The sequence below is a fragment of the Ammospiza caudacuta genome, chromosome 11 (assembly GCF_027887145.1).
Source record: "Ammospiza caudacuta isolate bAmmCau1 chromosome 11, bAmmCau1.pri, whole genome shotgun sequence".
Lineage (NCBI taxonomy): Eukaryota > Metazoa > Chordata > Aves > Passeriformes > Passerellidae > Ammospiza > Ammospiza caudacuta.
The window spans coordinates 11,629,042-11,652,588 of record NC_080603.1 but is presented as its reverse complement, the minus strand read 5'-3'; the positions used below and the strand labels follow the sequence as shown (position 1 = coordinate 11,652,588).

Genomic DNA, 23,547 nt, shown 5'->3' with positions numbered 1-23,547 from the left:
CATTTTGCAGTCAAGTGCTGCTTTTTGAAAAGCTGAAATTATTATGGAAAGCATGTTTATTGTTCAATAATTCTTCCACCAAAGTGGTATATAAAAATGTAAATTTCAAGAAATAATTCACTGCTTTAAATATTTATGGACACAGTTGGTTAAACTGCCAACTGCCATAAAGGTACTCAAATGTTTCAAGCACTTTCAGCTGTCATGGTATTTCAATATGTAAAGATATGCATTTTTGTATTTATTTCACCTGAATCTCAGACTTTTCCATTTAAAGTATGAGATGCTTAAAATCTCCTATAAACTATATATTTTACAGATAATTGGCATGTACAATCTCCCCTTTAGGAAAGGTGCCCTAATAGCTGTGCGCTAGGCAAGGCTGGCACGTGAGCTGCGGTACAAGAAAACTTGGGAATGCTACAGGAAGTGAGAAACAGAGTCAGTTGTAACTTGGATCTAAGAAAACTGAAATTACAGCTACAGAAAACATCTTAATAAAAAAGCTATCATTCAAATAAGTATGACTCTGTGGCCAGTCTGCCGCTCTGTTCTTAAACACAAATTAATTTCAGGTCCAGGTGGCCTCTTAGTGCAATGCTAAGTGGTAAATGGCAGAACCTTTATTATTGCTTGGGGTTTGGGGGAAGAAAGAAAAGCCACTGTCTTAAGGAACATAAAATGAGGATTGCTCTCTGCCATCTCTCTCAGCTCTGAGCTGAAATGTATAAGCTAATCCATACATTATTAATTTATTCCTTTTTTTCCTTTGTGTTTGTTATAAACCTAAGTAAATAATATATCACTCTAGGCAGAACTCACATACTGGGGGAGAAAATGGTCTAAAATTCAGCAGTCACATGCAGGTGCAAACAAAGTCATTCAGGATGGGGTTTAGATGTGAGCCAGAGCTCCTATCTCCTCCAGCCTCAACAGATCAGCACTCACCTTGTCTGGCCACAGGGCAGGCACGGCCCTGGCTGAGGGAGCAGCAGCACAGAGCACCCCAAGGGCACAGCTGGAGGGGGGCGGGCGCAGGATGGGACTGCAGCTAGCGCCTGTGTGAGGGTCAGTGCTACCTGAGACATGGCCAGGCACAGTGTCCCTCCTGCCACTGCTGGCACCAGGGCAGCCTGTGCCTGACTGACCCCTTCCACAGGCACTGCAAGTACAGCAATACTGGGCCTTCCAGAGAGCCCCAGAGTTTCTTCTGTCTGCACCCCAGGGCTTTTTATTTACCTTTACTGTGCATTTAAAAATTAGATCTGCCTTTTAATGGATTTCCTGATGTCCAGTGCTTTGTCTGATCTGCATCGGTGTAAATTTATCCCAACCTCTCCCAAAGAAAAATAACCAGCTATTAATACCACATGCAAGAAGCATGGATAATGCTCAGTGTTTCAACCATTAAAAAAAAAAAAAAAGAGCATATTATACTGTCAATGAAACCCATATCCTCATCTTTATTAACTATAGTGGTTTGTCAATTCTGACTTCATCCGCTTGCTAATTAAGCAGAAGTTTGCTTTGCATATCAATTTTTAATACCCCTTTTTTACAGTTAAGTGAGAGTTGCAGCAGCCAGCTTGTTCAATTAAAAGCAGCTCTGACCTAGTTCCATGCAAAATCAATAGAAAGCCTGAAATTCTCACAAAACTTCTAATATTTAGGGAAGACATGGCTGAACTTCTTCTTAGTGTTCATGGAGCATGTTTCTGTGAACAGTGTAGGGCTTTTTTCTTTTTTTTAATGTGGTGAAATCCACAGAAGATCACAGTGGTCTGCTACAAACAGCCAAGGGAGGGGAAGAGGGATTGATGAGGAAAATGCATTTAGTTGATTTTCTGTGGCTGTCCCAAACCTGCTAAGTGTGCAATACTGCTTAGGAAAACAAGACAGGAAAAGAAAAAGTAATGATACAACTAACTGAAGACTAATGAAAGAAGGGATAGATTTATAGAAAAACATTTATAGCATAGATTTATCAATCAAGGCTTCAGAATAAAAATATTCAATGAAAATGATGGAATTTATAATCTGGTTGAAAAAATAGAATGGAATTCTTTAAGTTCCAATAAACTTCAGCTGTTGGCATTAGTCCCTTTAAAGACAAATTTTTAAAAATTCACCATTATAAGACACATTCAACATTATTTGATGCCATATAGTTAGAGGAAAAATCCTCATGTATATTGATTGAAATAAAGGAAAACTTGTAAACTTGTTTTTACTATTAAATAAGGAGAGATTTTTTATCCCTAGAAGTGTTCAAAAAATGTGTGGATATGGCACTTGAGGACATGATTGAATGTTGAATATGGTGGTGGTGCTGGGCTGACAGCTGTAACTCTCTTAGAGGTCTCTTCCACCCTTAATTCTGTGATTCTATGATTGATCCAAGATGATCATATTTTGGCATTTATTACAGAAATTATGACAATCACCTGTTTCAAACAAGGCCATCATTATTTCTTAATAATTCACTCTGTGCTTGATCTTTTAATTGCGCCTGTTCTGCTGCAAATCATATCACAGCTCCATCATGTGACCAAAGAGGCCACATCTGGAAGATATGCACTGTAGAGATGTGCTACTAAAGCAAATAAAAGCTGTGTCCTGGGACTCAACATTACATCAAATGGCAATCTATTAACAAGTTTTATACTTAATTCACACTACTCACAATTACATAATTAGGCAGAACACTTTATTATGTGACATTCACTGCTCTAATCTTTTTTATAATTTTCCTTTCTGACCTTAGAATGCTGTAAATTCCTGACTTGAATCTAGGAAAACCTTAACAGAAGCCTTTGTCTTCTGGTACCTTTTCGGGCAAAAAACCTAATTACAACAAGTCAAAGGGAATTCTGTTATTGCCTTCAACAGAGCAAGGGTTTTCCTTGCAGCAGTTATTGGCCGATTCATGTGAATGTATGGAATAGCTGATTATGGGGAGCTGCAAACATTTCTCTTACAAGTTTGTGAACTCAGATCGGCTGATAATCCAGGCTGTGCTTTCAATTAAAAAACTAAATGTGTGCACAAACATTTCATACCCACAGGTGGGTATGAACAAGGTCTATGACTGTTTGCAGCAGATAGGATTTAAGTAGGAGAAGGAAGGAGCCTGAAGAGTCTGACTGTGGCAGGCTTGTGAAACTTTGGTTTCACTGCCATGAGCCTTGGGCTAATTAGCAACACACATTGCACATAAGCACAGACTGTCATGCCCACCCTAAACTCCATAATGATCAAAGAAAACTCTGTTAATGAAACCTGTAATGAAAGGTGGCCCAACAGTTACCTGGCACTTGATTTGAAAGGATGGTGCCTACTCTCACTTAAAGGCTTTCCTTCTCAGCCCCATTCATTTCCCCTCTCACTCATTCTGTTATTCAAGTTATTGAAATACACCCTTGATCTTTGAATGAGGACACAATGGTTTTATGGGTCCTGCACACAACCCAGCACAGTATGGCAAGAAATCATAAGGCAAGAGTGAGCCAAAAGAGCTTAAGTATAGAGACATTTCAAGAAAAATGTTCTGTAGAAAGTTCATGACCTTATGTTTCAAAGCTTCACTTCAAAAACATCAATCTTTCATGGAAGTCCTGACTATATTAAACTTGTCAACACACTTCTGTCAACTTTTCTGCTGAAAAACAGCCTTTGAACTCTTTCAGGAGTTTGAATGTAAGGTTTTTCCATTTTCTGAACACTTTAATTTCTTCTAAAGAGTATGTTTTTATCCAGGTTCAGTAGTAAATGTTAGTCAGAAAATGAAGATATAGTAAAGGATATAGATTGTGGAAACTGGGGACAGAAACTCCCCCTTTTGTATGTGCACATAAAGATATCAATTTCAAAGTTGAAGTGAAAATGAATTGTTTCCTGGCTATTTTGTCTAGGGTTTAACTAGCTGTATGAAAAATATTTTCATTAATGCATTTCTCTTTATTTTCTTCATTGATGAATTTAAAAATGTGCCTTTCATTATTAGAGCAGACATGCCAATTGCAGAGCTCTCCTTTCATCTATTATGTTACCTATAAGAGAGGATCTTGACACTTCCTGAACACTGACCTCACCTGAATTTTGCTCTCTCTTACAGAGCCAGGCACAAGCACCTAATGCTGCTGTGCAGCCTCTGTGCCTGGCTCTAGGTCAGGATCCCAAGAAATTTTTGCTCTGCAAGTAAATGCTTAAGATTCCTCTCAGTTTCAGAATGAAACCTTTGTGTCATTCTGGCTTTCTATGTATTTTATCAGAATTAATTATTTTAGGCCCTCCCCACTATCTAATTAGAGGTTTGATTTTGTGAACTGGTTTTATTTTTGCTAGAAAAGCAACTGTGGAGCCATGCCAGCACAGACTTCCGATATTGAGGAAATAAGTAGAATTGCAGATGGTCTTGTAACAGCTCTGGCTGATGTCTGTGCTTGCAAGGCCTCACAATTATTGCCTTCACAAGTGTGCAGAGCAGCTACTGTGGCTGGCACAATGCTGTGTCTGTGTTACAGCACATGCAAACTACACACAAATCACACAAACATTGCTGGAGCAGTAAACTAGCTACAGATTTCCTGGAAGAAGGTATTTTTTGAATCATGAATTCAAATCCACACACAAAAATAAAGTAATTGCCATCTTCAGTAAAATTAAACACACAGCTTCTCTCTTTCAGATGAGCAGTTACAAGAACAATGGTTCTCCTTACTCATTCTTCAATGCCAGATAAAGTGCTAATTGCATGTTACTGTTTTAACAATAAAATAATTATTAGGAATGGATAATTCTATTCAAAAGAGTGAAAGGAACGTGAACCTTCACATCAAATTGAATGTAAAGGAACCTGATTCTTTAATATGCATGATTATCCTTACAATTATTTCCTCAGTGTTCCTGTACTTTTCACCTTATCTATACCTAGCATGTTTGTACACCCCAGCAATTTCATCATTTGATATTTGAATCACTTACATGTATAACCTAAATAAAACCATTTCTAACACTTACATTTTTCTTATTACTGATAGTCTTGGAAGGTTGAGAGAAAATTTCAGGGGAAGCACATCTACCTCTCCTCATTAAGAGCCCAAGACCCTTTATCAGAATATTATCTCTTCTCCCAGGCAACTAATGAAAGCAAATGAGGAAATGGCCTCAAACTGGACCAGGGGAACTTTGGGTGGACATCAGGAAGAACTTTTTCATTGAGAGAGTTGCCAAGCATTGGAACAGACTGCCCAGAGAAGTGAGGGAGTCACCATCCCTGGAAGAGCTCAATAAATGACAGTCTATGGTTTGTATAGCAAGGTGGTGTTTGGTCACAGGTTGGACCCCATCTTGAAGGTCTTTCCCAACCTCAGTGATTCTATGGGTAGATTAGAGAATACACTGACAAAAATGTGCAACATAACGTGCTCATTCACTACTCAATGTTTATATTATTCACTGCAATATTCTAGAAGCCAAAGTACAGAGTGGAATTGCAAGGAACAGCAGCCTGGGACAAAGAGAGGACTCTCTTGTCATAATTTATAATGGGATCCCCTGAAGTAGATCTTCAGGGACCTTTGGATTGGGTCTTTAAGGATGGGGTTTAAAAAATGAACTTTTTCAAGCAGGAACCAAATCAGTCGTGCCAAAAAAGTGTGTCCTTTTAAAATGGATATAAAACCACTCAGGCCCAGATATTGCCAGTGTTTGTTACACAGTTTAGTAAGGTAAAATAATTTTAAGAAATATAGAGAGGAGAAATAACAGTCAGATATATCAGATTTTACTCCCCAAAAAGTTCCCACCATCTTCTCTTAAATCACAGAAGTTCTACAGCTGTGTCACTGTAAGAACAGATAAAGCATTTAATTAAAACTTTTCCCTTGTAAAGATGCAATAACAGCAGCTCAAGAAACCATTGAATCAGTTTTCAGATAATATGCTGGTGTGCAAGAGTATTTAATTTAACAGCGACCTCAAGCAGCTCCTCTAGCTATGATGCAGATATTCCAGTTAATGAAGAAAAAAATAATGCAAGTTTTGTTCGCAAAACTGTTTTTTTCTCTTGGGATTAATTTTGAGGAAAGTGTTATGATCTGCTCTTTGAAACTTGTACAGTATTTCACCATCCTAAAGTTGACAGCCTTTGGTTTGTTGATTGTGGTGTTGTTTGGGTGGTTTTGATTACTTTTCCTAAACAACACTGCGATCTCTTTCCCTGTAATTTGCTTTTTTTGTAACTATCTCTCTGCACTTGCCTGTGGAAAATGTTAAATAGGGTTCAAAGTGCTTTATGAACACTGTGCTTTACACTAAACACAGACCTTCCTACTAATAATCACTAGTTTTACTTTTAAGACTTAACAACCAAAAATGCACTTGAATCCTAATGCAAAGAAAATCTGACTCTTAATTCAGGAAAAGATTTCCAGGCCCAATGTTTGGTTGTAAAGAGAAGTTCTGAAATAGCTGGCAGCTCATGTTCTCAGGTCACTGGCACTGCCAGCCCATCCAATGTGTCTTAGCCAACTTCCTGAGTGGAGGAAACATAAATAACCCTGCACCATTCTATTCAATCAAAGCACTTCCATTCCTATCCTCCTTTTTTTTGCCTTAGTTCTTTCACAATAGGACCTGATACCCTGCACTGACACACCATCCCCTGAAAAAACTGCAGCAGGAAATTTTAACAAAACATATTTAGCAGTTTTGTTGAAGCCAATATATGCTTATGGAAAACATGACCAGATTAAGCATTTCTTGCAATTAAGATTGAGCACCCATAAATTGGTCATAAATTGTGTGGTCCTGCTTGAAACAGAAAGGCAATAAACTCTCCAATTCAGCATCCTGCTGTACCACTGCACCATTTTGAATACAAGCTGTTCTAGTCACAAAGGACACATTTATTTTCTTGAAGCCAGAGACACAGATGGTATAAACTGGAGTACCTCTCCCGATTTCAAATAAAAAGCAGTGATTTATAAGTGCTGAGGATTTGGTCTAAAGGTCAAGATATTTCTCTGGCTTAGAAAGCTCTGTTCAGGGGAGTGGGGAAAATCAATGGCACTTAAAACTGAGAACCTATTATCATTATACACATCCTTAAGTGCAGCACGTGTTCCTCTGCTTATTTACAATATAGTGAACTGGGTGCCAGTAAGTGAATTCAAGGCATTTTTCACCCTCTATTTTTGACAACTTTCAGACATCTCACGTCTTACTGTACGTTAAACCTAAAGAGAAAGTGTTTTTCATTTCTTTACCTGAAACCATCTTTTACTTGAAATATAACATAGAGAGAATAACTTTATCTCTTTTTGACCCCTTACAAGTTTATTTCTTCTTCAGAAAAATAAATTTTATCAAGCAGTCAAGTAATGTAAACAGAAGGAATAAATAAACCTGTATGCATCAATCAGAGACAGCAGCTGTTTCCAGAAAAACCTGAGCAATTATTTATGAAATTATGTCTTCTTGAATGCTTCTGCATACCCTCAGAATCCCGGGAGGGCCTGATTTCCTGATGAGCCTAAATTGCTGAATTAGAAGATGAGACAATGTCATGGTACCAATTAACAAAAGTATTGCATATTGTCTCAAAATGTTTGTTTTCTTTTTTAATAATTGCATCTAACAAAGACATTCCTTCATCCTAAACATGGAGGAACATCCCACTATCAGTGACTTGGATGATTAAATGCCCTTAAAATGGCCATACTCACTTTTGTGTGAGAGCAGCAAGACAGTAAACACATGGCATGTATTTCAATCAAGGAATGGGTGTCCATTGATTTATCCATTAGAAACAAGTTCTTAAACCTGACATTACCCTTGGTGCTGACGAAGAATAGAATCACTGTCCTGCAATGCAAAATGGGGCAGCGATGGTGGAGCTGTTGGATGGAATTATCATGCTGGGATGTGCAAGGTGCCTCAGGGCTGCCATGGGTGCCTCCACACATTTGCCCTTTGCACCTTTGCTTTGCAGCTCACTGCTTTCTCTTTAGACTAAACAAGCCCAGGTGAAATGATGTTTTCCTGCCTTTTGTGGGCTTAGCTGAAAGACCTTACTGATACATCAAGATTTTTCTTTCCAATTATTATCTGTGATTGCTAATTGTTAGCTTCAACAAGAGTAACGCTAACATGTTAGCTTCAACAAGAGTATCCAGATGGCTGGATTAGCTGATCAAGCCCAAAATACTTAGTCCAGTACACTACTTCCTTTGCTGGGGATCTCAGGACTACTGTGGAAGCACAACAGCAGTCATGGCTGAAGCAGCACTCAAGACCACTGAACTGCAAAGTGAATATTGTTTTACCCCGTATCTGGTCATCCCCATGTGTACACTTCAGGCATTTTCAGTGCTGTCCCACAGCCTGGCAGCACAGCCCCCAACAGACCTGTCCCTCAGGGGAGGACAGAGCTCCCCCAGGTGACCCTGGCAGATCACCACCTTTGTGGGTGCAGGGGTCTTGCCCCAAATTGCACTCACAAGGAGCACCTGCAGAAAGTGTTTCTGATGCTGCAACTCCTTGGCTTGCTGATATTTTGGTAGGTTGGAATAGATGCAGCAAGGTAGGCCTCTTGGGGTTTGACTAAATGGAATTAACTGAAGTAAGATCATACCCTTCCAGGGGTGGTCAAATGTCATTCTCTTCAAAGCTGGTGTTCTCTTTGCCTTTTCCTCTGGCACTTTCCCATGAAGTGTTTGCTTTCAGACCTACTTTCAGGACTGTCAAATGAGAAGTGACTGTTTTGATCACCTCATTTAATCCCACACATATCATGGCTCATCAGATTAAAAAATCTTACTATTATGGAAATGGATGCTTCTTCAGTGATGGAGAAATGAGTACACCTCTGGCTCAAAGGTTCAGGAATAGCTGAAAAGCTGTAGCTGTCTCGTTAGACTGAATATAGCATTCATACTGCATGGAATCAATTGCTACATTGCAGAAAAAAGAACAGAGAATTAGGCTGATATCCCTTTGGATAAAGGTATGGAAAAATATTAACCTAGAGGTTAGAAATGAGGTAGGCATTCAAATAGTCTCTAATGCTAAAAGTAGTGTAGCAGTGCAGCTGTGCAGTAGTTGAGCAATGGATGTAATGAAGTATCTATAATGTTTTTTATGGCCAGCCTCATCTTGCAGGCAAACTTTCCTCTTCAGGACAACAGAGGCTGAGCAGGCATACAAATGAGAAGGCATGCACACAATTCCATCCCAATCCCACCTTGCTTTGGCCAGTGTTTCTTATCCTAACTCTGTTAGAAATACATCAACTGAAAACCTGCCCTGTGCCCCTCATTCCAGACTTAATGTATGAAGATAAAGGTTAATTCACCCATGTGGGGTGAATTTTCACTTGCTGCATCTCCCAAACTCTCTTCTCCATCACACTGTTCTATCTAACAAGGAACCCAAAGCTGACTGAGAAACACAGAATGACCTGGATTTAAAGGACCTTAAAAATCATTTAGTTTCAACCTCCCTGCCACAGGCAGGGATGCCATTCACTAGATCACATTGCTCAGGGCCCCATCCAATCTGGCCTTGGACACTTCCAGGGATGGGACATCCAATACTTCTCTGGGATTTCTAGCTTCCTGGAAAGCAGCAGCTTAAAAAAAACTATTCTACTCTAAGTCTCAGCTGCCTGAAGTCAGCCTAAAGTCATTTTCAACAACTGAGCTACTTCAGACTCCCTCCTCTCCTCACACTATTTGATATGTTTAGATTCTTAATTCAGTACCAGCCAGGAACAGGAAATGTTAATAATTACCCCAATTTTCAATCACTATACCTGATTTTTCAAAGTAGCACGTTCACGAATTTCCTCCCTTTGTGTGACTAGAAGCTGAAGAGTGAAACTCCACGTGGGCAAACACCAAAGCAGCTCTAAAGCCCTGCAGAGCAGCTCAGGAAAACAAAAACCTGAGCTGCATCACTTGCTCTGATCTCACGCCTCGTGCTCATCCAGAGTCAGAGCACACAGCTGAGGTCACTGCTCTCCTGTGCAGTTCATTAGGGTGAATGTTTGCAATAACCACTCCAAACTGGCACGAAACTCCCAGGAAACTATGAGGAAACAGAACCCTTAACAAATGGGAACAATCAATATAGAGAAAGGCTAGTCCTGACAAGGATTTACAGGACCATCTCACAAAGAAAGCCTTGGAGCCACACACAGCCTGAAAGACAGTGCAGAAGCACAGCACCCTCTGCCCTGCTCTGTAGGATGTGGGGATGCCTTCAGGCACATGACTCCAGTGCTAGTTCCTCATGGAGTACAGACTGTTTCTGTGGTGCAGAAATGACAGAAGCAGCAAATACAGCTCCAGAAAAGCTTCAGAGCATTCCCTTCCTCTCGCTCCATAAATCCCTCTTTACTGAAGGACGACACAGGTGACACAGACACACAGGGTGCACAGTGACAATGAAGGGACTGTGTGGTTCCATACAGCTGGATTGAGTGGCTGTCCTTCAACACCTTCCAGTTCCTTCAGAAAAGGGCACAGTGTGGCAGCCCAAGTGCTGGTACCCTTTAAATAGTTTCCCTCTAACCTCTGAGGATTGACATTGTATTTCACAGGGGTCTGCCAAGTGTTAAGGCACACTGCCATGTTATCCCACACAAACACAGAAAGGATTAAGGAACAGTCAGTGACAATTAGTAATGTTTATCTTTTCCACTGTTTCACATTTTTCACGTTCTACATCTTTCTTCAGTTTTCTGTAGGGCTGTCTCCACTTTTTTGCAGGGGTTTTTTTTTTTTTTTTTTTTTTTTTGCATAATGTTCTACCAATATTATTTTCATTTCTGATTTGGCCTTACAATTTAATTTTCTTTGTTATTTCCTCCCCACTTTCATAATTGTCTGTAATTCATATTTAAAATGTTAAAAGCATGCAAAACGGTTTTTAGAAAACAGGACAATAAGGACCAAGGTTTCCTTACCATATCAGATGAGTAGCCCAGCCTCCCCCGTCTATCACCATGTAAATCATGACACGTAAATGTGGCAGTCTGGTCAAATGCCATGTTCAAATCTCCCAATTTAGATTCTTTATGGTGGATCATTTCAATGTAGAATTGAAAGACATAAAATGCCAGACCTGTATGTGTTTTCTATAAATCTTAGAGTGTCTTCTACCTCTGTAATATCTGAACACAAACCTGATTCTTGCTCAGGGCAGTAATCCCACAGGATTAAGTCATACTGTAAATACCAGACAAATTACAATCAGATTAGATGGGCAGTCTGTTCATTTACTCAACACAACTGTACTCCAGTCTTTTCACCACTGGTGTCTATTTATAACATGAATGTGTTTTTCTTAAATAAATGAACACAAGTTCAATTTCATATCTTTCTTGTTCTTACTATTTGTGGCCAATAAGGAACAGATTTCTATTTCCTAAGGAGCAATGAGAGAGTGCTCCTTGAGAGGCCAACAAGGCTGCTCTTGGTACAGATCTGCAGGACAAGATTTAGTTTAAATTTATCAGTGAAAAGTCTTTTGAAAATTTTGCATTCAATTTCAGTCAAGCAGAATTTCAGAATATAGCAAATATATTCTGGAGATAGGTTTGAGACAGCAGCACAGACATGCTGAAATTACCCAGATTTGCAATATTCACGGCAGGAATTTCTCCAGGTTCCAAACTTGCTTACACTGGTGAGAATACAAACCTCACTGAGTAGAACTAGTGTAGCTTGGGATTTACAGGGGATTTCTGCTCGCTTATGAAAAGGAAGTATATTTAATAATGTTTGGTATTACCTGCCAAAATCTTCCTAGCATTTCACTGAAATTATTTATAAATGTCACATCACATCCTTCATAATTGTTCCCAATTACAAGAATCATCTTGCCTTTTAGATACAAACTTGCTTCCATCCAGCACACAAATCCGGTGTTACTGTAGTTTTACTACTGCAATCAATTAATGAAACCCTACTAAAACATGAAGCTGAGACTTCCATAAAACAGGATTAATGACTACAGGCCATGAAAATACTAAAGGTAAATTAAGCAAACTGCTGCACCAACTAGTATCCTCTTGCTAACTCTATTCTCACCTTCACCTTCTGATTGCAGAGTTCTTATTCCTGATGTGCACAGAGATAAATAAGAATAACACTGAGGCTGGAGAAGTGGAGCCAGTGAGTCAGGAGGGATGAGTTGTAGGCCAGCCTAACCCATTGCTACCAAGCTTCTCCATTCTTACAGACAGGCATGTCCTCACTCAGCTTCAGAGGTGAGGCAGACAACTCTGCCTGTGGAAACCCAGAGGGGGTGTCCTGCTGAGCACCCTGAGCATGCCCTGTGACCACACTGTGATGGGCGACACAACAGAGTGGCACAAACACAACCAAAAACACAGTGTGGTATTCACTTCTCTTCCACAGTGATACAGTAGCCTGGAAACCAGAACACTCTCTTTTATCAGGAATAAACCAGTGCAGTTTATCATACATAGAGCTGTCAATAGCTATAAAATAGTACCTACACAAACATGAGATCAGCTGCTCTCCAAAGACAGCTTTTTCATTAGGCAGGTGTCAACAATTCAAAGTCAAAAACAGATTTTACTGAAGTGGAGGAGAAAGCATCCCAAGTCTGCTTTGCACTGAGACAGGAGGTGTTAGAATGACCTTCTACTGCAGGACACCCACTGAACAGGAACATTTTTGCAACAGAAATACTGGTGCCGGGTTCTGCTTTCACACATGTGACTCCCATTGATTTCAAAAGGAGTTTCCATATTTCACTAGCTCAGAAGTAGATGGTGTACATGGTGCAAACCTGAATGCATACAGAACATTGATTTTATGACACAGCATATGACAAGTGAATATTGGCTTAAGGTTTTCCTGCACAGCCTCCCTCTGTGCATTCCTTCCTGTGCGGGTTTATAGGTTATGTGCATTACAGGTTTGATGGTTTTCAGATCAATTCACAGCACAACCTTCCAACCAGTCACACCAGCCCAGCTGAAAGAGATAGTCCACAGCACAGCATGGAAGGACAGGAATGGTTTACACAGAATCACAGAATCATTCAGGTTGGAAAAGCCCTCCAATATCATCAGACTTAACCTTTGCCCCAGGCTTAACCAAGGTTAAGCTGGTACCTTTTGTTGTCATCATATTTTCTAGGATTTCTGGCCAAGTTAAGGGCAGTCAGTGGATCTCTGCAAATAACCCTCAACAGTTATTGTTTGGTTATTTTGCTACAAGCTGCTTAGCATCCATCAAGAAAGGAAGGATGTGACAAGGGTGGAAGATTCCCAATTCACATGGTACCTTTACAGCTGTAGAAAAATTAATGAGAACTGACTCTTTTTGCAAGACCAAGCCATGAATTGTACTTCTAAGTGCAGTATGGATACTTAAAAACTTTAGAAATATAAGAATATGAAAACTAAAATGTTGAAAGCGAAGGGAGATGACCCATCTTTGTTGATCAGCATCGACTCCAATTTATTGATCAAATCAGTCACCCTTTATAATAGTGTTAATTAACTTCATGCATATTGCAAAATCCGAGCTCACAATAGGTTACAGAGTAAACTCTAACCCCTCCTTTTGTCCACAATACCCGTGGTTGTTTATTGAAACCAAAATTAGTGTTCTCACTGTGATATGAAAAGTTTTCAAAACCTTCATATCTGTTCCCAGAGCAGCCAAAGACTGTTATGAGAAGACTGTCTGAGAATCCTGCTGTTTATAAAAAAGGTGCCTGAGAACCTAGTTATTTACAAAATCAAGCCTGGAAACTGCTGCTTTACAGCTGCCTTTTACTTTCCCATCAGCTGTATACCTTCATGGCCTCTTTCTTTAAGCCATGCTTGAACCAGGCTCTCCACACTAAAGCAATAATAATTTTTCTTTTCATTACAGGAAATTTCCCTAAGGAATTCAGAATTCTGAGTTATTTAATTTTTGCAAGCATTTGATTTAGAAAAGTAGAGTAGCAGATATTATTACACAAAAATGAGCAAAAATGACATCAAGGACTTACTTTCTGCAGGTTCCTTAGATCTTCTGCCACTGGAGGATTTCCTCAGGAGACTTCTTCCTGAGGTGAAGAGGCTGGTTAGCTCCTCCAGAGGACTGGTGGGTGTCCGAGAGCGGGAGCTGCTCTGAGATGATGACCCGTAGGTGCTGACTGACACACTGACCATCTTCCCTCCTTCTTGCAATGTGTTTCTGGCTGTAGAATGAGGCACTGATGGAGAGCTTCTTGAGAGACTTCCTGAATGTACAGAGTCATAAGGTGGAGGTCTTTTGAGGCTTAAGGGGGTAAGAGACCTACCCATACTGACAGGAGAAGGTGAGGCAGAGTGACTTTTAGGATAACCATGTGGAGACTGCGTTCTGTATAAGGTAGAAGGATGAGGAGGTGAGGAGGTGTGCCCAGGGGTGCTAGTTCCATGAGATACTGTCTGGTCTTTCTCCAGTTTTTGATGGCCTGGTGTATGAGGTGGCAGTGAAGATGGAGAAGCTCCAGCTTGCTGTTTGATGTAAGACACATTTTCTAGGACGGGAAGTTTTGTGACCTCTAGTGGAGTTAGAGGAGACTCGTCAGAATTCGGGGAACACTGCACTGGCGCTGGTGGGAACACCAGCAGTGGAGGTCTGTGAGAGAGCAGGTTTGGAAATGGCGGGGGTATGTCACAAAGCAAGCCCTTGGGAGTAGATGGCACTGGAGACTTGGTGAAATCTAGGTCAGGCACTGTGGGAGTAGCACACTGAGAAGAACAAGTGTGATGGTCATATTCACATTGACATTTTGAGTCTTGGCCTACATCATCAAATATAGGGTATTTCATCTCCTCATAGACTGCTTCGCTTTGGTCATCCTCATCTTTTTTGAAGTCTCTGAGAATATTCCCAACCATTTCAATATAAACAGGCTCCTCTTCCTCTGTGTCTGGAGCAGGACTGCTGACCTGCGAGAGCGAGGCATCCCTAGTGAGGGTTGCCTTCATAGGGCCATGCTTTTTGATATATGTTTCATCAAAAGATGTGCTTAGCTGAGTGTTTGGGTTTCGTTTCGGCTTAGGAGGTGGAATCTTCTTTGTGTACTCATCACTGTGAGGTCTTGGTTTGGCTGACACTGAAAACAGAAAAGAACACAAACTCATCAGAAGCTGTAACACACCTTGTCAACCATAGGGTCTCTGTTACAGTGCCATAATTCTGGAATGGATTTTCTGGGACCAGCTTATTGCTGGTTATCTCTGGTATTACATCAATAGAACACTATAAAAATAACGCTCAATTCAAAACACTCCTAGACTTCCCCCAGAATGCTTTGACACTCCAGGATTAAGTAAGTAGTGAGCACTTCCCTTCCTCCGAGACATCTGTTCTTTCCCAAACTCTTTGGGACAGGGGACTTTCCATTTTTAAATATTCTGCTTTTCAAATATCACTGTGGGATTTTAAAGACCCAAAGAGTTGCAAACAACATAACGCTAAATATCAAAGTGAACTCCTTTTGACTCCGAGAGAACACTTAAGGTCCTGGACAGTCATACTGGAATGACAGTGAGGTAACTCTGCAGTGACAAAGTGATGAATCAAGACCTTTTTATTCATAGTAACTTCTTGCATAAAGCACCACAATTGTCTCAGTACAAACAGAGAAGCAAAATACTCATACACAAACTGTAAAATCTGCTGTTGGGATAATTCTAGTGATTTATCTGGACTCTATTATGTTAGAATCTCATGAATCTCTTAATGAGATTTCTGTGAAGTCAAGGAATAACAAAGTATCTCACAGATTTGGATCCTTTCTACACTGGTTACTTACAGAAAAACCTTGTCTTTGAAATTCTAAATCAAAACATTGTGATGAAATTCATTTGAAATGAGAGGTCAAGGGTTTCTTGGAAATTATCCTTTATGAATTAAACAATAAGAAAACTCATGCAAACTGCATTTTGTTCACTTTGCATAAAGAGCTAATAAAACACCTCATTAAATGTTAGGGTTAATAAAATGCCTCATTAAATGTTTAAGTGGAGTCAGCTTTTATCCTAAGCAGACTCAACAAACTTGTTCAGAAATGAATTTATCACATACACTAAACCTAGCTTATGTTTCTAGAAGGCAATTGATACCTCACTGCTAAGTTCCCCAGTTCAAACAAACACAGAGACCTAAACTTGTGGCCAGGTTAGAATGGCAGCTTTCCTGCCTTTCCAAATTTTGCTGCTCCTTGTAATTCACTACTGCATATCTGCCAGTTTGAGCTCAATGCTCAGAGAAATCTCCAGACACCTTCTGCTGACCCATCAGCAAACAGCCAGCAAATATCGATGCTAACCCAGGCAGGCAGCACTCACAGAGCTGAAACCTCTCCTTTTGAAACAGCCATGAACACATTCCTAAAGCCAGCAGTGAGGAAATGCTCTGCCAGCTCAAAGACTGAATTTTGAGTCTGCAGGATGCTGGCTCAGAGCTGGATTAAAGCACCTGCATTAAAGCACCTTACTATCGTGGTTTGGTCACTATCAGAGGAAGATTCAAACAGTGTTATCACTTTGTCAAACTCTTGCTTTGATCTGCTAAATAACTTCTGTTCAATTCCCACAAGGTGTAGCAGTAAAGGCAGATGATAAACAAGTTTTGTTCAGGAATAAGGAGCTGTGAATGTGTACATGTACAAAGTGAGACTACTCTTTGTTAGTTGCATTTGTTTTAGCTTAACACATAACTAAGGTACAACAAAGCAAAAAGGAAATGAAATCTTGCCAGAACTAAAAGGAACAAAAAAGACTCAAAAAATTATATTATACTTTCATGATGGTTCCAATTAATGTGTTCCACTTTGCAGCAGGCTAGGGACATGCAAAAGCTACCACAGATAAGAGTGTTTGGTAGCTTGATAGTTTTTCACCATGTGGATATATCCTAATGCATTTTAAATTTGTCTTTTTAATTAACCCAAATTAATTTTCTTGAATGCATTAGGCTAGACTTTTGGGAATAAGATGTAGGCTACCAGAATCATTTGGGCTTTGCAGAAAATATTACTTGTGATGTATTTGACAATACTGGCAGATTTTTCTTGCCTGCTTCCAGCTAAATCACTATTTCATTTCTGTTTAGTGTCTTATTTGTATATTATGTTTTTATATATTCTATTAGCATAAACTTGATCTCAGTCCTCTCTCCAACCTCTGCTAATCTGATTTACCACCCTGTCAAAAGCAATCTTATTCAGATTGCTGTCATTAAAATGAAGAGACAGCCAATGAAACTGGCACAAACTGCCCTGATCATTTGTGAACATGTTGTACATGACCTGAACTCTACTTCAGCTACATTTGAAAATTCTGTTTTGTAAACACAGGCTTCTAACAGTCTTCAGTTCCCTGTGCATCACACTGCCATCACCAATGGGTAGCTGAGAAAGGAACATTTCCTGCTCCTCTGCTTCCTCAGATCCCTGTTCCCAGTGCTGCCTTTTACATTTTCTGTGCCACAGGTGTCATGCTGAGAATGGCTCTGTCATACAGCCACAGCCCCACTCTTTGATGTCTTTATCAGGATGGATGTTAATGATCACAAAATAATCAAAAGCTGAGTTACTCTTGTGCTGTGGTCATTCAAGGCTAACTGATATTTTTTCTAAAACCTGTCAAAAGTCATCAAAAGTACTGTGGCTTTAAATTGCTAGAAAAAACGTATTCTCCTCTTCCCTCATTCCATTTTCACAGTTTTTATCCAGCTGAAGAGGTTCTACTACACTGTCTAAACCTGTCCTTGGCTGTTGGAGTTCCTATATACAACATCCACAGCTTATTACATTACAAATGAGGAAATGAGAAATGTCAAGGAAAAACGATTGTCATTCTGCCATCCAGTCTTGTATTTTTGCATGGGTTGAAATTAAGTACCACAATGACACACAGAGCCTCATCTGCCATTGCATGATATGTAGCACTAGCCTAGAATATATTGGTGACATTATCAACAAAAAGGTCAAATGACCCAGTTCTGCTGTATGAGACAGGGTAAAACATGACAAGGTGATTTACTTTCCATTTGCTATTTAAAGCATTTTTCTTCTGCTGTAGTTTTTTTACAAAACCATCTATTTTCAGGGTGTGTTACTGAGATCTTTCCCCCTTCAAGACAAATTGGGCTTTTCAAACTAAAATTTTAAACTAAATTGTTTAAATATTTTACAAACCTTAAAAGTTACCTCCTATATGGTCCTCAGAGCATGAACATCTGTTGCTATAAGACTCACTAGAGAAAGTACACTAGAGAAAGTACACTAGAGAAAGTACACTAGAGAAAGGTAAATGGATAGACTTAATAACAAAGAAAGCTTTTTTGTCGTTACTAGGAACAGAGGAATTGTTCAAACCCACTAGAAACTCCCTCAGGTGCAGGAGGACATTCAGGAGGCAAACTGAATTATCTTTAAGAAGTCTGTGGTGCAAGACACTTAAATTTATTTAACAATGGTTTCTACTCTGAAACACAGCTCCCTGGCAAGGGCTGAACTCTACAGCACACCTGTTAATGGAATATGAACCATGAACTACTGCTCCAGCCCAGAACAACAGAGAAAAGTAGCAGGAATCCTGCAGCTAAACAGAGCTGTGCAAAGCCAATGAAAGGAGCAGGAGTTTCCGGTGTTACCAGCATTTGGCAGGGATAGATGTTCATGAATGCAGAAGCCCTGGCAGGATCCCAAACCCAATGAAAGGAAATTATTTGGCAATCTCCAGAGAGGAACAGGCAGGGTTGCTTAAAGTACTTGACATTTATCAGGAAGAAGAAGCATTCAGCGCCTGCTGGGAACATAAACTTCTATGAAAAGTGAACCACGCTGCCATGTCGGTGATACACATGCTGCCATGTTGTCTGCTCTAAACATGGAGTAATTAAGTGCTTTCCAACATGAATTACTATATCCTTGATGAACCTGTTGCCTGTAACTTGTGTTGAGACTCTGCCACTTGTATGTGTCAGAGCACACGAGTCCTGATCCAAAGCCAAGTGGAAGAAATCAAAGTGGGAATTGTTTCTTTCCCCACCAGGTGCAGCTTTCCTCAAACATCCATCTCAGAGGGCACCACAAACCTCTTGTGCGTGCTTCTATTACAGACACACAAGCACAAGAGAGCACCAGGCCTGTGGGGAGGTTGAGCACAGGGGATGTGCTCAGGGGGTGATGCTCAGCACCTGCTCCATGGGCCTCTGTCCCCACTGGAGCCACCCTGGGAGCTCTGAATGCTGTGCCAGCACCTCCTTGTTTGCATCAGAGCCACCCAAAATACCACAGCTGATAACCTGGAGGTACAACAACCCTTGCAAACAATCCTGCTGCTTGAGCAGGAATTCTGTGTGCTCTGTAGGGCACTATCCAAGCAGCTATCTGGCTCCAACAAGCTTTAAGGGAAACAAGAGATGCAGCTCTGGTAACTCCAGGTCTCATCTGGAAGCAAGAAGCACAGTGCTTAAAATAGCCTCATGGAAGCCCTACTGTATAAGGAGAACATGACATTTTTGAAATGAGATATTTGTAGTGCAAAAGTTATGCATAACTTTCAGACATACACAGATAATCTCCCTTTCATAGTTAATTTGAGAAATACAGAATGATTCTCTTATTATCCTTCTAAAGTATATTTTTATTCTTTAAGGAGATACTGAAATATGAAAATATGTTGTTAGATTGTTGTTTATTATTTGCTCACTGTATAAGGAATGAGTGAAAACATCTAAAATTTAAAATTTGTCATTTTATATTGTCTTTTGTGTATTTTCCAGCTTTTGCATTCCACAGACCACTCCAGTGAATTTTTCTGTTCACTGTAACAAACAGAATTAAACCACAAACAGGAAAATTGTTCCCTTTCAATTTCTCCAAGAAGTTATAGATTCAATGAAGGAATGATTTGGAGCCTAAAAGTGCTTCTATTGGTTTAGATTTCATTATCTCTGTAGATGAAGTTTGAATAGTCTTAGTGAAACTGATTTTTAAAAGACACAGTTGTCTGAACTGTGCAAAAGATTGACACTCAGGAGACCTAAGTCTAAATCATCTCTTTTCACCTATCATTTTACCTCCTAATGCCACCTTTTAATATTTCTCTTCTGCCTTCTTATACTTCTCTTATGTTAGGCTCTAAGGTATTTTACACAAGGTTTTTATTTTAATTTATTTGTTTATATCAAAACTTGCACATAAATTCCTATCATTGGAAAACAACAGTAGAAAGCAAAATTTTAATGTAGTTATTGGAGACATGCAGTGATGACATGCATCTTTTCTTCTCCAAGAAATATTTGAAGGCAAATATTCCTACACCGTGAACAGCCATAAAATATACACACAAAGATGCATCTTAGCAAGTGATTATTGAAACATCATCAACAGTTTGCAGTAACATCAGAGAATGCATTTCTCTCAAGAAAAATCTGGTTCTCAAAATAGCATTGTCCTCATGGACACGAGGCCCTTCCCTGCAGGTTACCTCCTCTTTTCCTAAAAGATGCTCTAAAGGAAGGGAAGCACATGGGAGGAATAAAAGAACCATCTGATTAATTCAAACAGACAATAGGTGGTTTCAGCACAATGGTTTCAAACAGCACCTACTTCTTCCCCCTCCTGAATTTATTAGCTCTTACTGGAAATTATTTGGGCATTTAAAGAGAACAAAACTATACTGAAAATGGAAGGACTAAAAGTCAGTATCAAAAAATAATGCTGATGTGCTACTTGTATGTCTCAAGGCTATGATTAAAGACATTTCCTCAAAAGTATTCAGGTCCCTTTATTTTGGCTACAACTTCTTTTGACTTTTAAAATGATTGATTTCTGCTCTAATTGAAAGTCGTGGAGAGCCTGTGGCTCTGGGAGTGATAGTCCAGAATTAAACATCTGTACAAAAGAGAGCCGAATCAGGGCCTGCAGCTAAAGCCAGTCCTGCACTGCTCCAGCACTACAATCCCTGTTGCAGCTGTCTCCAGCCTTGGTGCCTGTCATTCTGCTCTCAGGGACAGCTCAGGGCCACAGAACTGACCAGCCCCAGCACCACAGACTGTGCCCATGCCCAGGCTGCCATACCTTCCTGGGGCTCACAAAAGCCAGCCCAGGGCACCAGTGCCTTGCTGCCAGAGCTCCTCCCAGCACAGCAGGGCCTGCCTGCCCTTTGCTCTGCAGCATCAGGACAAGGGCAGACCCAGAGGTGCCAGGATATGCCAAAACCTTTGTAGTGGCAGCATGGTGCAGAGATTCCCTACCTAAATTGCCACATTCCAGAGCAGACTGGTTTTCCCCTTCACAGCTCTCACTTCTCTGTACCTCCACCTGGCCAATTAGCCTTTCCTAGAGTGCAAAGGTCTCCAAAAACTTATGAAAAATTACAAAGTGAATGTCTTCCTCCTGAATGCCCAGACTTCTGCTCTCCTATATTTTGAATTTCACAATCTTGTCTTTTAAAATAATGAGTAATTGATGTCCTCTGTTTTTCCAGATGACATTGAATAGGCAAAGAAAAAAAGAAACTGGTATTTGGGAAATAATGACAAATTATTTGCAATCAAGCAAATCAAGCCTCAATTCAGTGAGGCTAAAAGTTATTGTCAGATGGCACAGGCTGGTAAGGCAGAAAACTAAGACTTTGGATGATTAAGGAAAGAATAGTCAATTTGAATCACTCTCCTTTTACAGGAAAACTGATGTGCTGAGTGCAAGTGGATGTAAATGAAAATCTCACAGTAACTTCTTTCAGGTGACTCTCTGAGTACCCTCTGACAGATACATTCTGGTACCCATATAGAAAAATATCCTTCAACTAATATGACCAGACACAAAAGGCCAGATCTTGGAAATGCATGGGTTTATGTTATAGAAGTTCCAGAAGAGGCTCTGAGGACAGAGAGGTGGGAGGATTACTGGGGAAAGATCCTCACGCTGCCCACACACGCAATGAGTATTTTCGAAGTTCTGGTTCATTCTGAACTCTGCAATATGCAAAACAGGTTTTGCAACCAGTGTTACAGTGACAATAAAAATTTCTGTAACTCTATATAGTCTGGACGAATTCTAGAGAAAGGCAGTTGGTATTGAAATCTCTCTATCACAAGCATCATTAGTGAAGAATGTGGAAACAGAACTAGTGAATCATGCATGCAGACAAATTAATTTACAAAGTCTATGTGCCTGTTTGTTGGTGTCTCTCATGCAGGAGCCTGTACAGAGCTGGAGTACTGAAGTGTTAAGCATGTTCACAGCAGAGTACAGCAAGACAGTAAAACAGCCACATTAGAAAACAGAAACATTAGTAAAGTCCTTCTAAGTTTATAGCACTATTTATGGAGTCACGACTGTCATTGTGAAAATGAAACCTGAAGAGTTTGCTGGTTTACTGTGAATTAACTGCTACTGCTCTATTCTTATAGCTCCCCACAAACTGACTGCACTTCACATGGAGAACAATGGGTGACACCAGCCTCCCCCAGCCCCCAAATCAGCATTTTTATTTTCGTACAGTTCTCATGGAGCTGTCACCCTGCACTAGCTGCCCCTTCTCTCTCTCTGCAACTACCCTGTATCCTTAATTATCTTATTCCTTAAGTATCAGATTCCCTGACTACCACACCGAAGATGGTGATGCTCTGAGCTTCTACAGGCTGAGCCATGGGATGGCTCAAGTGCAGCAGCACTTCTGTTTGCCTTAGAAAGAAAAGATCTCTCCTCTGTCCATAAAGGGAAGTTTCTGGTGGTGTGTGAAGAGCTAAGTCCCATCAGGACATGCCTTATCTCACATGAGCTTGGTGTGTAGAGGACACCACAACAGCAGTGACCCTTTGAGGGCTGAGCTGCTTCCTCCTGCTCCCTGCTGCCCAAAGGCACTGAAGCCTCTGTGGAATTATCTGTTGGTGCTCCTGGTAACAGAGGCAGACCCCAGGCTGATTGCAGCTTCCCAGGAACAACGCTGCTATCCATTGCTGCCTGTGACAGCTGAGGGCAACAATGTAGGAAATAATTTGCTGAACTTTCATGAACTTCTTGGAGAACGAAACTGCACACAGGCTCAATGACCCAGTGCACACTGAGACACTGAAAGAAACAAATCTCTGCAAAACTTCCTGGCTCTGGGGGATTTCTAAAACCAGGACACGCACCCAAATAGTGGACTCCAACATTATTTAATGAAAAATGGTAAAAAAGAAAATCAAGCTAGATTTAGATAAATGCTAAATGAAACAGGAAGTTTTACTCACCTACTCTATTTATCTAGAAAAACAGCCTTATTCGCTCACTTGATTTGTTGTTTTGGTTCACAAACAACCAGACCAGAAGTCTAGCAATTACTATATGCAATGACTTGAATAATTTACCCAGAGATATGAGACTCCTCATTTTTCAGATCCACAGCAATGCCTATCTTCTATTTACAGCTAACATAAGTAGGTCAAATGCATTATTTGCTTATATAAGTAACAATCTGTTTGCCGAGCTTCTAAAATAATTGCAGTCCATTAAATC

The 23,547-nt window shown here is 40.1% G+C and overlaps 1 protein-coding gene across 1 annotated transcript in view; it reads right to left on the bottom strand.

The window, feature by feature from the left end:
• NYAP2 (neuronal tyrosine-phosphorylated phosphoinositide-3-kinase adaptor 2) overlaps positions 1–23,547 on the bottom strand; it is a 132,215-nt gene that overhangs the window by 35,655 nt on the left and 73,013 nt on the right. The window contains exon 5 of the mRNA XM_058812272.1: positions 14,041–15,138. Coding sequence (XP_058668255.1) covers positions 14,041–15,138 — 1,098 coding nt within the window. The remainder of the gene's footprint in view (positions 1–14,040; positions 15,139–23,547) is intronic.